Raw genomic sequence first — 13,039 nt, forward strand, 5'->3', positions numbered from 1 at the left:
AAATTCCTTGATTTTATACAAGTCACTCCTTCCCATGAACATTTCTGAATAGGCCAGAACATGCAGAATAGGCACAAAAGTTATTAAATAGACAGAATAGGAATTTCCTCCTATTACTCACTAGACTCAGAAATGGAAAAGGTTTACTGTCATCTTAAAACCATCAAAGCTGGGGGCAGCTAGGTGGTGCAGTGGATAAAGCACTGGCCCTGGATTCAGGAGGACCTGAGTTCAAATTCGACCTCAGACACTTGACACTGTGTGACCCTGGGCGAGTCACTTAACCCTCATTGTCCCACAAAAAACAAAAACCTTCAAAGCTAGTATAAGATATATTTACTTTGGGGCAGCTAAGTGGCACAGTGGATAAAGCACTGGCCCTGGATTCAGAAGGAACTGAGTTCAAATGTGGCCTCAGACACTTGACACTTACTAGCTGTGTGACCCTGGGCAAGTCACTTAACCCTCATTGCCCTGCCCAAAACAAACAAACAAAAAGATATATTTGCTTTGATATACTTTTCTATGTTCTTTATGGTTTCTAAAATCAAAATTAATATTTTAAGTAGCTGGGGTGACCAAGAAAGCATTCCCTGAAAAGAATGCCTAATCCTATCACCAAAGAACCAGTAAGCTTGCCTGTTAAAGGTATATATTACCAACAATCTGATCTGGATTAGAGAAAAGAAAAAAAAAAATCTATTCTTGACAATTAGTGTGACTCTAACTCAGATGAATTTTTAAAACTGCTTTTCATCGTAGCTTAAAATTAGTAAAAATAGTAATAATATCTTTTAAGTGCCTGAGTATTCCAAAGATATCCCTGAAGAGAAAATGACTGTGCTGGTCCCCAAAATATAAGAATGGTCATCTCCTAAACATATATATGACTACTTAGCAGAGTACGGGTGGACCAAATTCTTTCTAGACTTCAGAATAACGTTGGGTATGTGGATAGAGTTATTGTTTCTACTAGTTTTTCATAACCCCTAAAAATAAAACTACTAATATTTTTAAGTGCCTGAAGCTATCACAGAAGCTGTCCCTGAAAGAAAAGAGCTTCATAAGTCAGAAGTAAAACCAGTTCAAGGTATATGCTCCAACCCAGTGGATTTTGAGGGGGAAACCCTACTAGCTTTAAACATTAGTATGACTGTGAATGTATTATGCCTAACTCCTTAGTGTAAAATTACTAATATCTTCAAAGTGAGCAAAGCTCCCAAAGAAGTGATTCATGAAAAGAAAATGCCTATGGCTGTCCCTTCCAAAGCAGAAGCTCCACCTGCCAAAGGTATATGTCACCAGTCAAGTAATTTGGAAAGAAGAATATCTTGTCCTTTGTTACTGAAAATTATTTTGAAGTCTACATCGAACTCTCTAATTCCCAAGTATTAAAAAATACTAATATCTTTAAAATGCCTCAAGTTCCCCAAAAAGTTGTCTGTGAAAAAAGAACACTGGTTGCTTTCCCCCCAAAACCAGAAAGCCAACCTGTTAAAGGTATATATCACGTCAAATAAATCTAAAAGAAAAAAAGTCTTCTGATATTGAAAATGTTATGTTTCTATTAAGTCTCATAACTTCGAAGTTCTAAAAATACTAATATCTTTAAAGTGCCTGAAGTTCCTCAAGAAGTTCTCCCAGAAAAGAAAACACGTGTGGCTCCCCCCAGAAAGCCGGAAGCCCCACCTGTTAAAGGTATCTGTCACCAGTCAAGTAATTATGAAGGAAAAATGTCTTGTCCTCCACTCTTGAAAATCAGATTGATGTTTTACTAATCTTCATAGCTCATAGTAATTTTTAAATTACTAATATCTTTCAAGTTCCTGAGCCTCCCAAAGAAGTTGTCCCTGAAAAGAAAGTGACTGTGGCTGTCCCCAAAAAGTCCGAAGCCCCACCTGCTAAAGGTATAAGTCACTGCTGAATCAATTCTGAAAGAAAAATGTACCATAGTCTGTTATTGTTACTGTTCCTTCTATTAAGTTTCATAACCCCCTAAGTAAAAAAATACTAATATCTTTAAAGCACCTGAAGTTCCCCAAGAAGTTGTCCTTGAAAAGAAAGTGACTGTGACTGTCCCCAAAGAGCCAGAAGCTCCACCTGCTAAAGGTATATGTCACCAGTCAGTTTGGAAACATTACTACATGATCTTCTATTACTATTTTGAAGTCCCTATTAAACAACATAACCTCTAAATATAAAAATACTAATATCTTTCAAGTTCCTGAGCCTCCCAAAGAAGTTGTCCCTGAAAAGAAGGTGACTGTGACTGTCCCCAAAGAGCCAGAAGCTCCACCTGCTAAAGGTATATGTCACCAGTCAGTTTGGAAACATTACTACATGATCTTCTATTACTATTTTGAAGTCCCTATTAAACAACATAACCTCTAAATATAAAAATACTAATATCTTTCAAGTTCCTGAGCCTCCCCAAGAAGTTGTCCCTGAAAAGAAGGTGACTGTGACTGTCCCCAAAGAGCCAGAAGCTCCACCTGCTAAAGGTATATGTCACCAGTCAGTTTGGAAACATTACTACATGATCTTCTATTACTATTTTGAAGTCCCTATTAAACAACATAACCTCTAAATATAAAAATACTAATATCTTTCAAGTTCCTGAGCCTCCCAAAGAAGTTGTCCCTGAAAAGAAGGTGACTGTGGCTGTCCCCAAGAAGCCAGAAGTCTCACCTGCTAAAGGTATATGTCACCACTCAATTTGGAAAGATGACTATATGATCTATTACTGAAAAAAATTTGAAGTCCCTGTTAAACAACATAACCCCTAAGTGTAAAAATACTAATATCTTTAAAGCACCTGAAGTACCTCAAGAAGTTGTCCTTGAAAAGAAAGTTACTGTGACTATCCCCAAAAAGCCAGAAGCTCCACCTGCTAAAGGTATATGTCACCAGTCAATTTGGAAAGATGACTATATGATCTTCTATTACTATTTTGAAGTCCCTATTAAACAACATAACCTCTAAATATAAAAATACTAATATCTTTCAAGTTCCTGAGCCTCCCAAAGAAGTTGTCCCTGAAAAGAAGGTGACTGTGGCTGTCCCCAAGAAGCCAGAAGCCACACCTGCTAAAGGTATATGTCACCAGTCAATTTGGAAAGATAACTATATGATCTTTTATTACTATTTTGAAGTCCCTATTAAACAACATAACCTCTAAATATAAAAATACTAATATCTTTCAAGTTCCTGAGCCTCCCAAACAAGTTATCCCTGAAAAGAAAGTGACTTTAGCTATTCCCAAAAAACCAGAGGCCCCACCAATTCAAGGTATATGTCACAGGTCAAGTAATTATGGGGGCGGGGGGTGAAATGTCTTGTTGTCTGCTCTTAAAAATCAGATTGATGTTTCTACTGACCCTCATAGCTCCTAATTTTAAGATTACTAATATCTTTCAAGTACCTGAACCTCCCAAAGAAGTTGTTCATGAAGAGAAAGTGCCTGTAGCTGTCCCCAAAAAGCCAGAAGCCCCTCCTGCCAAAGGTATAGGTCACTGATAATCTATGTCTGAAAGAGAAATGTTTGTCTTCTGTTATTGAAACTATTTTGATTTTTCTGGTAAGCTTCATAACCTCTAACTATAAAATACTAATATCTTTAAAGTACCTGAAGTGCCCCAAGAAGTCATCCCTGAAAAGAAAATATCTGTACCTGTCCCCAAAAAGCCAGAAGTACCACCTGCTAAAGGTATATGTCACTAGTCAAGTAGCTTGGAAAGATGAATGTCTTATCTTTGTTATTGAAAATATTGAAGTCTCTGTTTAACAACATAACCCCTAAGTATAAAAATACTAATATCTTTTAAGTGCCTGAAGGTCCTGATGAGATTGTCCCAGAAAAGAAAGTGCCTGTTGCTGTACCTCCCAAAACAGAAGTGCCACCAGTTAAAGGTATTTGTCCCCGGTGAAATAATGCTGAAGTATCTGTCGTCTGCTGTTAAAATCATGTTTCCACTGACCTTCACAGTTTCTAATTTTAAAATCACTAATATCTTCCAAGTGCCTGAACCTCCCAAAGAAGTTGTCCCTGAAAAGAAAGTGCCTATGGCTGTCCCCAAAAAGCCGGAAGCCCCACCTTCTAAAGGTATATATAATATAGGGCATTGCTGAAATAATTCCAAAAGTGGGAGGTTTTGTCTTCTGCTCTTGAAACCATTTTGATGTATAAAAATACTAATATCTTTAAAGTGCCCAAGGTGCTTCAAGAAATTATTCTTGAAAAGAAAATGTCTGTGGCTATCCCCAAAAAGTCAGAAACCTTACCTGCTAAAGGTATAAATCATGGCTGAACTAATTCTGAAAAGGGATGTCTTGTCTTCTGTTTTTTTAAACTATTTTGATGTTTCTATTAAACTTCATAACTCCTATATATAAAAATACTAATATCTTTAAAGGGCCCAAGGTGCTTCAAGAAATTATTCCTGGAAAGAAAATGTCTGTGTATGTCCCCCAAAAGTCAGAACCCCTACCGCCTACAGGTATATAGCCACCCTTTAAATTGTGGGAGGATATAGGGAGAAAACTTTTCTGGCCTACAAAAATTACTTTTTACTATACAAATGTGATTTCTATTTCTACTGATCTTGGTAACTCCAAAATGTAAAAAAAAAAAAATACTAATATCTTCAAAGTTCCAGAAATTCCCAAAAAGATTGTCCCTGAAAAGGAAATAGCTGTGACTGTTCCCCAAAAACCAGAAGTCCCACCTGCTAAAGGTATATGTCACTACTGATAGGAAACTATTTGTCTTCTGTTATAAAAAATATTTTGATGTTTCTGTTGAAGTATATAACCCCTAAGAACAAAAATACTAATATCTTTAAAGTGCCTGAAGCTCCCAAAGAAGAGGTCCCAGAAAAGAAGGTGCCTGTGGCCATCCCCAAAAAACCAGAAGCACCACCAATTAAAGGTATATGTCACCAGTGACCTCATTCTGAAGAAGCAACATCTTTTCTGCTCCTGAAAATGATCTTTGGAACCCCTAAACATAAAAATACTAATGTCTTTAAAGTGCCTGAAAGGAGTTGTCCCTAAAAAGAAAGTACTTGTGTCTGTTTCCCCCAAAACTAGTAGTGCTTCCAGCTCAAAGCATTTATTTCCACTGCTCGAATTATGGGGGTTTAGGGGGTGTGGGGGTGTGGGAAATACATCAGCCTTTAGCACTAGAATATCATTGAGTCCAACCCTTTCGTTTTATGGTTAAGAAAACTGGCCTAGAGAAGAAAGGCAACTTTCCTGGGGTCACAAAGGTAGTAAATAGCAGAGTTAGCATTTGAACCCAGAATTTGAAATACTCCAAACTCAACATATTTTCCATTATATGATACAACTTCTAGGCAATATGCACTAGTCTTTTTTCCACTTGTCTTTACAACTCCTAAATATAAAAAACCTGATATCTTTAAAGTTCCTGAACCACCTAAAGAGGTTGTCCCAGAAAAGAGAGTGCCTGTAACTGTTCCCCCAGAGCCAGAGGCCCCACCAGCTAAAGGTATAAGTTATTATCTATCTTATTCCTTGGGGGAGTTGGGAAACACCCCTTCTACCTTTGAAATGTACCTTTGCTGTGAAAATAGACTTAATGTTTCTCTTTCTTAGTTTCTAAATATAAAAATACTAATATCTTTAAAGTGCCTGAAGCACCCAAAGAGTTTGTCCCTGAAAAGAAGGTGCCTGTGGCTGTTCCCCAAAAACCAGAGGTGCCACCAGCTAAAGGTATATGTCAGCATTGTACTAATTCTGAAGAAGCTTATCATCTCTTTAAAATAGTTGGGGGTTCCTACTGATTTCCATAGCTCCTAATTATAAAATCACTAATATCTTTAAAGTGCCTGAGCCTCCTAAAGAAGTCATCCCTGAAAAGAAAGTGACTGTTCCCAAAAAACCAGAAGTCCCACCTGCTAAAGGTATTTATGTACACTCATCTGATCCAGAAAGAGCTACACTTAAAATATTTTCATGCTTCAATGTTTGTTGTTAAAACTTGCCTTCACCTTTTCTAAATGTAAAAACACTAATATCTTCAAAGTGTCTGAACCTCCCAAAGAAGTCATCCCTGAAAAGAAAGTGCCTGTGACTGTCCCCAAAAAGCCAGAAGCGCCAGCAGTTAAAGGTATCAGTCACCAATTATTCTGGATGAGAAATGTCTTACTTTCTGCCATTGGGGAGATAAAATGTGTGTTTCTAGTGAATGTTGTAACTACTATAAGTATAAAAAATACTAATATCTTTAAAGTACCTGACACCCCCAAAAAATTCATCCCTGAACAGAAAGTGCCTTAGCTATTCCCCAAAAGCCCAAAGTGTCACCTGCTAAAGGTACTCAGTACATATCACTGTGCTTTGCCATTTCTCTTCAGTCTTCCTAAACCTAAATATACTAATATCTTTAAAGTACCTGAGGTTCCTAAGGAAACTGTGCCAGTCAAGAAGGTGCCTGTTGCTGCTCCTCCCAAGCCAGAGACTCCACCACCTGAAGGTACATGACAAAAACAGAGCAAATTAGGAAGGAAAGTCTGTCTGTCGTCTGCCTGTCTTTTTTTTTTTTTTTTGTCTAGACAATGAACTTCTGCCAAAAATATTTTTGTGGTTTCTATGTAAATTCTATGGTAAAATTAGCTAATATCTTTAAAGTGTATGAAGAACCAGAGGAAATTACTCCAGAGGTAACTCCAGAGGAAGTGTATGAAGAGCCAGAGCCAGAGCCAGAGCCTCCCCCTCCACCACCCAAAGGTACCTGTGAGCACCGCTCAAATATTTCAAATTCAGTCAGGATTCTTAACCCTTGTTGTGCATCCTGGACCCCCTTGGCAGTCTGGTGAAGTCTGTGGGTTCTCTTGTCAGAATGATATCTTTAAATGCATAAAATAAAATACAAAGGCCAAAGAAGCCAATTACATTGGAATGTGATATCAAAATACATTAAAAAACAGTTCATGTTCAACACCAGGTTAAGAGCCCCACCTTCAGAAAATGACACTTCTTACCAGTATTCAAAAGTCTGTATGGTGAAGTTACTTTATGTTTCCTACCCATCTTAACTGTTTCTAAAACATGAAAACACTAATATCTTTAAAGTGCCAAAGCCGCCCCAGAAGGTGGTCCCAGAAAAGAAAATCCCTCCACCTGTTGTCAAAAAGCCCGAGCCACCACCTGCAAAAGGTACTTATCATGACTAATGGTGTTTTTTATGTCCTGTAAATGTACCTGATTTTTTTTATTTGTTCTCAAAACTGTGATTTTTAAAACTACTAATATCTTTTAAAGCGCCTGAGGTGCCCAAGAAAGTCCCAGAAAAGAAAATCCCCCCACCTGTCTCCAAAAAGATAGAAACCCCACCTGCCAAAGGTATATAATTCTGTTGGGAAGATTTTGAGTTTGAGGGGAAGGACATGGGAGGAGGACTCTGTGGGTCTTGAAAAATGATTTTTTTCCTCTGTAAATATGATTCTTTATGTCCTAAAATTAAAAATACTAATATCTTTCAAGTTCCTGAACCTCCCAAAGAAGTTGTTCCTGAAAAGAAAGTGCCAGTGACTGTTCCCAAAAAGCCAGAAGCCCCACCTGCTAAAGGTACAGACAACTGAGATAAGTCCAAAATATCATTCTCTTCTGACCCTGAAATTTATCTGTTGTATCAAATCTTCTTTTCCCAGTACTCTTGATATTGTGTTTACAATTTTTTTAAAAAATTAAATATGGCCCCAAAAAACCCTTATTATTTCTTATCAATTTTTGATAAGTTCACTACTGTGTCTGAATAGAATTTTTTATTCTTTACAATCCACATTCCTTTCTTATCATTACCCTTTTTGACCTAATCCAGTGGCAGACTTTTTCCCTTCAGTTATAAATTCTTCCTGGCCTTGGATCAGCTACCTAGGCATCTGTTCAAAGTCAGAACACCACTCACGTACTCAAGTAAATGTCACATATTTCTCCACTGCCCCAAAGTAAAATTAACTAATATCTTTAAAGTGCCAGAGTTGCCAAAGAAACCTGTCCCTGAAGAGAAACCCATTCCTGTTCCTGTTCCCAAGAAAGCCGAATCTCCGCCTCCAGAAGGTACATGTGGGCCCACATAATCTGTTTACTGCTTCTGAATACTTAGAATTAGAGCTTTATTTCTCCTGCTTCTCATTTATGCTTAATGATTTCTTTAAAATTTGGCTCATGTTAGCTCTCTTATTTAGCTCTGAGAATTCCCAGCTCTGTAAGTTTGATGTGATCTAATTTGAGTATGGTTCAGGGACCACAATGAAACCTGATTTCTCTAATATATACAGTGGTTCCTCAAAGTGGGAGAATGACAGGTATGAATGAGAGGAGTGAAAATGACATACAAACAGGGGTATTTGTTCATGCAAATAAGAAAAGAGTAAAGTGCAGGCAAATATGGCTAGCTTTTAATTTTTCATCAAACTAGAAGTAAACTGTTTTTAGGAAGAGTATTTGGGCATCCATATGGAGGATTAGAAAGGATTTGGAAGGGAAGAAGATTAGGAGGCTATTAGTAGTGGTCCAGTCTAGGTAAGAGTTCATGAGGACCTAAACTTGGGTGATGACAAGAAGGAGTAGAGAGGTGTTTACTGGTACGAAAGATATTTCAGGAAATAACAGGACAGGCAACTGATTGGATTTGGGTGGAAAGAGAGTGAGGGAGAGAGTGAGAGCATGAGGAAGAGAGAAGTCAAAGATGATTGTTAGTTTTTGATTGGTTCAGTATTGGTTGTTAAACAGAAACAGGGAATCCAGGAAAGACAAAATGCTGTTCCAATTTAAAATGTCAATTCTTCATATGACATTGTTCAATGTTAAAATTTTAAACTCTTATATGGTGGGATTGTCCCCATTTAAAATATGTACTGTGCATATGTACACCTGTATGTTTGACATAGTTAGAAAATATGTGTTTGGCATTTTTGTGTCTATTGATATAGTTTGTTAACTTTGAAAATAGCTAAAGATCAAATTAACTAATATCTTTAAAGTATATGAAGAACCTGAAGAGGTTGTTCCTGAAGTAGAAGAGCCTGAAGAGGAAATACCAGCTCCTGAGGAGGAAGCACCAGTTCTCATTCCTGAAGAGCCAGCCCCACCACCACCTAAAGGTATAAGCCAGTACTAATTATATTGGGAAACGTCTTTGACTCCATTAAAAAGATACTGCTTATCTTTCGATAAAGAAATAAAAGAGAATTCTGCCTCTTTGCATGAAGTCAACAATCACTGACTAAGCACTTACTGTATACTAAGAACCGGGGATACCAAGAAAGGCAAAGCCCAGCCCCTGCTCTGAAGAAACTCACAGTCTAATGAGGAGAGCAGCATGCAAACAACTACATACCCATAGGCTATACATAGGATGAGATAAACTCAGAGGGAGGGCACTATTATTAAGGCAGATCAGGAAGGGCATGAAAACTGTTGAATTCCTGAACATTAGCTATTATTGGCTGCAAAAAAGCTATTCAGACCCCTTTGTTCAGCAACTAGATTAGTTCAACATACATCTGCTAAGCCACCTATGGTGTGCAGAGCAATGTGATATTTTCTGAGGGAGATACTGAAAGCTTTTATAAATTCCTTGTTTTTGTGGAATTTAAAGTTTAAAAAATAAGGGGGAAAAAGCCAGGTGAAAGTTGAGTTTCAGACTCAAGAATGCATAGATCAGGCATCCATCTTAATCATGAGGCTACTACCCCCCAGACCATGTGCATGTTTGCAGTCCTTTCATTTCTCAGCAAACATCTTTCTTGGTTCTCCTAGTCTGATGTTAAGTACAGTCTGTGAAGTTTTTAAATATCAATGAATGTAAAACAAACTCTTGTCTCTAAAGTGCCTGAGGTACCCAAGGTCATCCCGGAAAAGAAAGTGCCTGTTGTCAAAAAACCAGAACCTCCACCAGCTAAAGGTACATGTGGAAAGTGATCGTGGGTGAGGGTGGGATATAGGAGGGGTGAGGAATACTTAGTCCTTCTCATGTTGATGTCTGTGGTTTTATAATTTTCTTTGATTGCGTTACATGCAGTGTATGTTGTGATCTCTATGTTGTCCAGATCCGTGTCACTTTTTTCAAAATATTTTCCATGTCTTTCAAACATCAAAAATTAAATAAAACTAATATCTTTAAAGTTCCTGAGGTGCCTAAGAAAATTGTCCCACAGAAGAAAGTTCCTGTTCCTAAGGAGCCAGAAGCACCACCAGCTAAAGGTATCTACATTATTATTGCTATAATGATGAAAAAACCATTCTCTTCCTCTAATCTTTTGATAGTATAGTAGAACCTCATAAACTGTGTTTATTGTTACTCTGTATGATTTCATTTCTTTTTATCATTTTCTGCCTGTGGCCAATAATACTTTTGATTTGTCCCAGTTAATATTAACCCTGTCCCAGTAGGAAGTCTGATTGTCTTTCTGTTCCTAACACTTTGTAAATTCTTATAATTCTTTGTAAAACAAAAACCATCAACAAACTAATATCTTTAAAGTGCCTGGATTACTCAAGAAAGTTGTCCCAGCAAAGAAGGAACCTGTGGCTGTTACCAGAAAACCTGAAGCTCCACCAGCTAAAGGTATATGCCATGAAGAAAAAAAAAGTTCTTTTTCTTTGGCATTTAAAGATCTTTTGTGTCTCTTTAGGTTGTAAATTCTGTATGAATTATGAGTCTGTTTCTGCCAAGTCAAGTGTCAAAAGAGCATAATGGCATAATGCAAAGCATATAGATGTTTAATGAGTTTTTGATGAATGAATGAGGGAATGAATGAAGGTGAAAGCAGAAGAGAAAAAGATGTGAGACCTGAGGAGGATGAATGAGAACCAGCTCTTCGCTGGTTACCATAACCACTGCTGATGTCATGCTTTGAGATAGTTCTGTGGAGTGTTGTCTTATGATGTCAAGTTGGATGAAGAGCTTTCTTTTGTGTTATATAAACTGGACTTTCTAGATTTTTGTGTGCCTCTTAAATTCTTAAAAGTGAAAGGAATTAATATCTTTAAAGTGCCTGAAGTACCCAAGATAAGCGTCCCAGAGAAGAAAGTCCCTATTGCTGTTCCTGAAGAACCAGAAGTCCCACCAGTCCAAGGTACCCAGAGCTTCTTACATCATGAACAGATCACAATCAAGTTGTATTCTTAATTTTCCCTCTTTGACAATAGAACTGAGTCTTGTATTAATTCATTGTCTCTTGATGTATTAAGGTGGACAGTGCATACATGAATGCTAGGAACCTAAGCGGGGGATCTTTAACGGGGTTTTGGGTTGAATATGAGATTGTTGTTTTTATCATAACGTTAAAAGAATGTAAGCAGATTTGGTTTTGGATGCCTTTTAAAATGAAATCATATTTTTCAAGTGGAAGAGTCTCCTGAAGAGGTTATTTACGAAGAAAAAGCATCCATAACCATTGGTAGGAAGGAGACTCCTCCCATTGAAGGTATTTTTTTAAATCTTATGTCAAATCTTGTGTTAAGAATACCAAAATAGGGGGCAGCTAGGTGGTGCAGTAGATAGAGCACTGGCCCTGGAATCAGGAGGACCTGAGTTCAAATCCGGCCTCAGACACTTGACACTTATTAGCTGTGTGACCTTGGGCAAGTCACTTAACCCTCATTGCCCCGCCCAAAAAAAAAAAAAAAAGAATACCAAAATAGTCAGAGGCTGATTATGTCCTAATAGTAAATCTCAAAGTAGTCCAGTCCTTTCTTTGATTATCACTTTCTCTTTCAAATACTTATGATCTTATTAGGCTAGAACAATGAATATGATAATTTCTTGTAATAATAAATAGATGATAGATAGATAGGTATGTAGGTAGGTAGACAGATAGATAGATAATAGATGATTCCCATAGACTAGAAAAGTATAATCTGTACCACAACTGTGGGAAAAGTGAAATTGTTGAAAAGCCAAATGTACAGACAGATAAGGATACCTTAAAAATTCTATCTTCTGTCTCTTCAGAACCCACAAAATAAATAAATCAGTCTTTAAAAAATGAAAAATTCCTTTGAAATATACTGAATGTTCCATCTCAAGACAAAAAGTATTTTACCCAGATTTTGCACCTCTATGAGCTTGTGAGCATGTGTGTGATTGTTAACTATGGTTTTGTATCTCAGAATCTTATACAACTAAGGAAACATTTCTTTCACTCTGTCAGTTTATAGTTAATTTTCTTAATTTGGGGGGCAAGGGGAGGGTAGGACAAAGTATTTTGATTATTTGTAAAATCACAAGTCATGATAAAAGACAATTGTGCTAATACAGTGGTCTTTAGAAATGACAATCCTATGTCCCTTGTCAATATTCTTTAAAGAACGTGAAATCATAAAGCAGATTGAGCCTGTGGCACCAGAGCCTGAGCCAGAACCTGAAGAAATACCCGTGAAAGGTATTCAGATCATTAGGCTTAAACCTATGCCATCTCCCATAATCTTCTTCATCTTGAAATACGTACTTTTTCACAGTGTGCCACCATATTGTATGTTTCATTGAAACTGTCCTTGAGAATACTCTTGTTTTGAATGTGCACTAAATTCTTATAATTCAGTGTCATTTGTACAGTATATTTCGCGTCAAATGTGGCTCGTCTAAATGTGTTTCATGTCACGAAAAGAGTCTGTTGTATCTCTCATTTTCTGTATAGAAATGTGTTACCTGTTTCATGTAATGCATTAGATCAGAAGGCATCTTTTCTCATCTTGACATGACTTCATCTATATCTACTAACTCTCCAATAATACTCTTTCAAATAATAGAACCTGAACCAGAAAAGAAGATTCCCGAGAAACCAAAATTCAAACCACCACCCCGGGCCCCTATTCCACCAAAGGAGGAGATCAAAGAGCAAATGGTTCAGCTTAAAGGTACCAAGGCGACTGACTTTCAAAGTGCTCTTAACCTGCTTCAAAACTGCTCATTGAATTTATCAGTGCTTCCAAAACTATGCACTATTTTGGAAGTGTATCCTCTCAAGCATTATTATGCTCTGTTTATTTAAACCAAACCAGGTGCTTT

At 37.2% G+C, this 13,039-nt stretch overlaps 1 protein-coding gene across 1 annotated transcript in view; it reads left to right on the forward strand.

Moving 5' to 3' along the window:
* The window catches only part of TTN (titin), a 336,226-nt gene that overhangs the window by 183,821 nt on the left and 139,366 nt on the right, over positions 1-13,039 (forward strand). Inside the window, 10 exon segments of the mRNA XM_043993320.1 lie at positions 6,413-6,496; positions 6,652-6,750; positions 7,096-7,179; positions 7,285-7,365; positions 7,507-7,590; positions 7,996-8,082; positions 9,009-9,128; positions 9,857-9,931; positions 10,153-10,230; positions 12,781-12,888. Coding sequence (XP_043849255.1) covers positions 6,413-6,496; positions 6,652-6,750; positions 7,096-7,179; positions 7,285-7,365; positions 7,507-7,590; positions 7,996-8,082; positions 9,009-9,128; positions 9,857-9,931; positions 10,153-10,230; positions 12,781-12,888 — 900 coding nt within the window.

The sequence above is a fragment of the Dromiciops gliroides genome, chromosome 3, assembly GCF_019393635.1.
Source record: "Dromiciops gliroides isolate mDroGli1 chromosome 3, mDroGli1.pri, whole genome shotgun sequence".
NCBI classification, from domain to species: domain Eukaryota; kingdom Metazoa; phylum Chordata; class Mammalia; order Microbiotheria; family Microbiotheriidae; genus Dromiciops; species Dromiciops gliroides.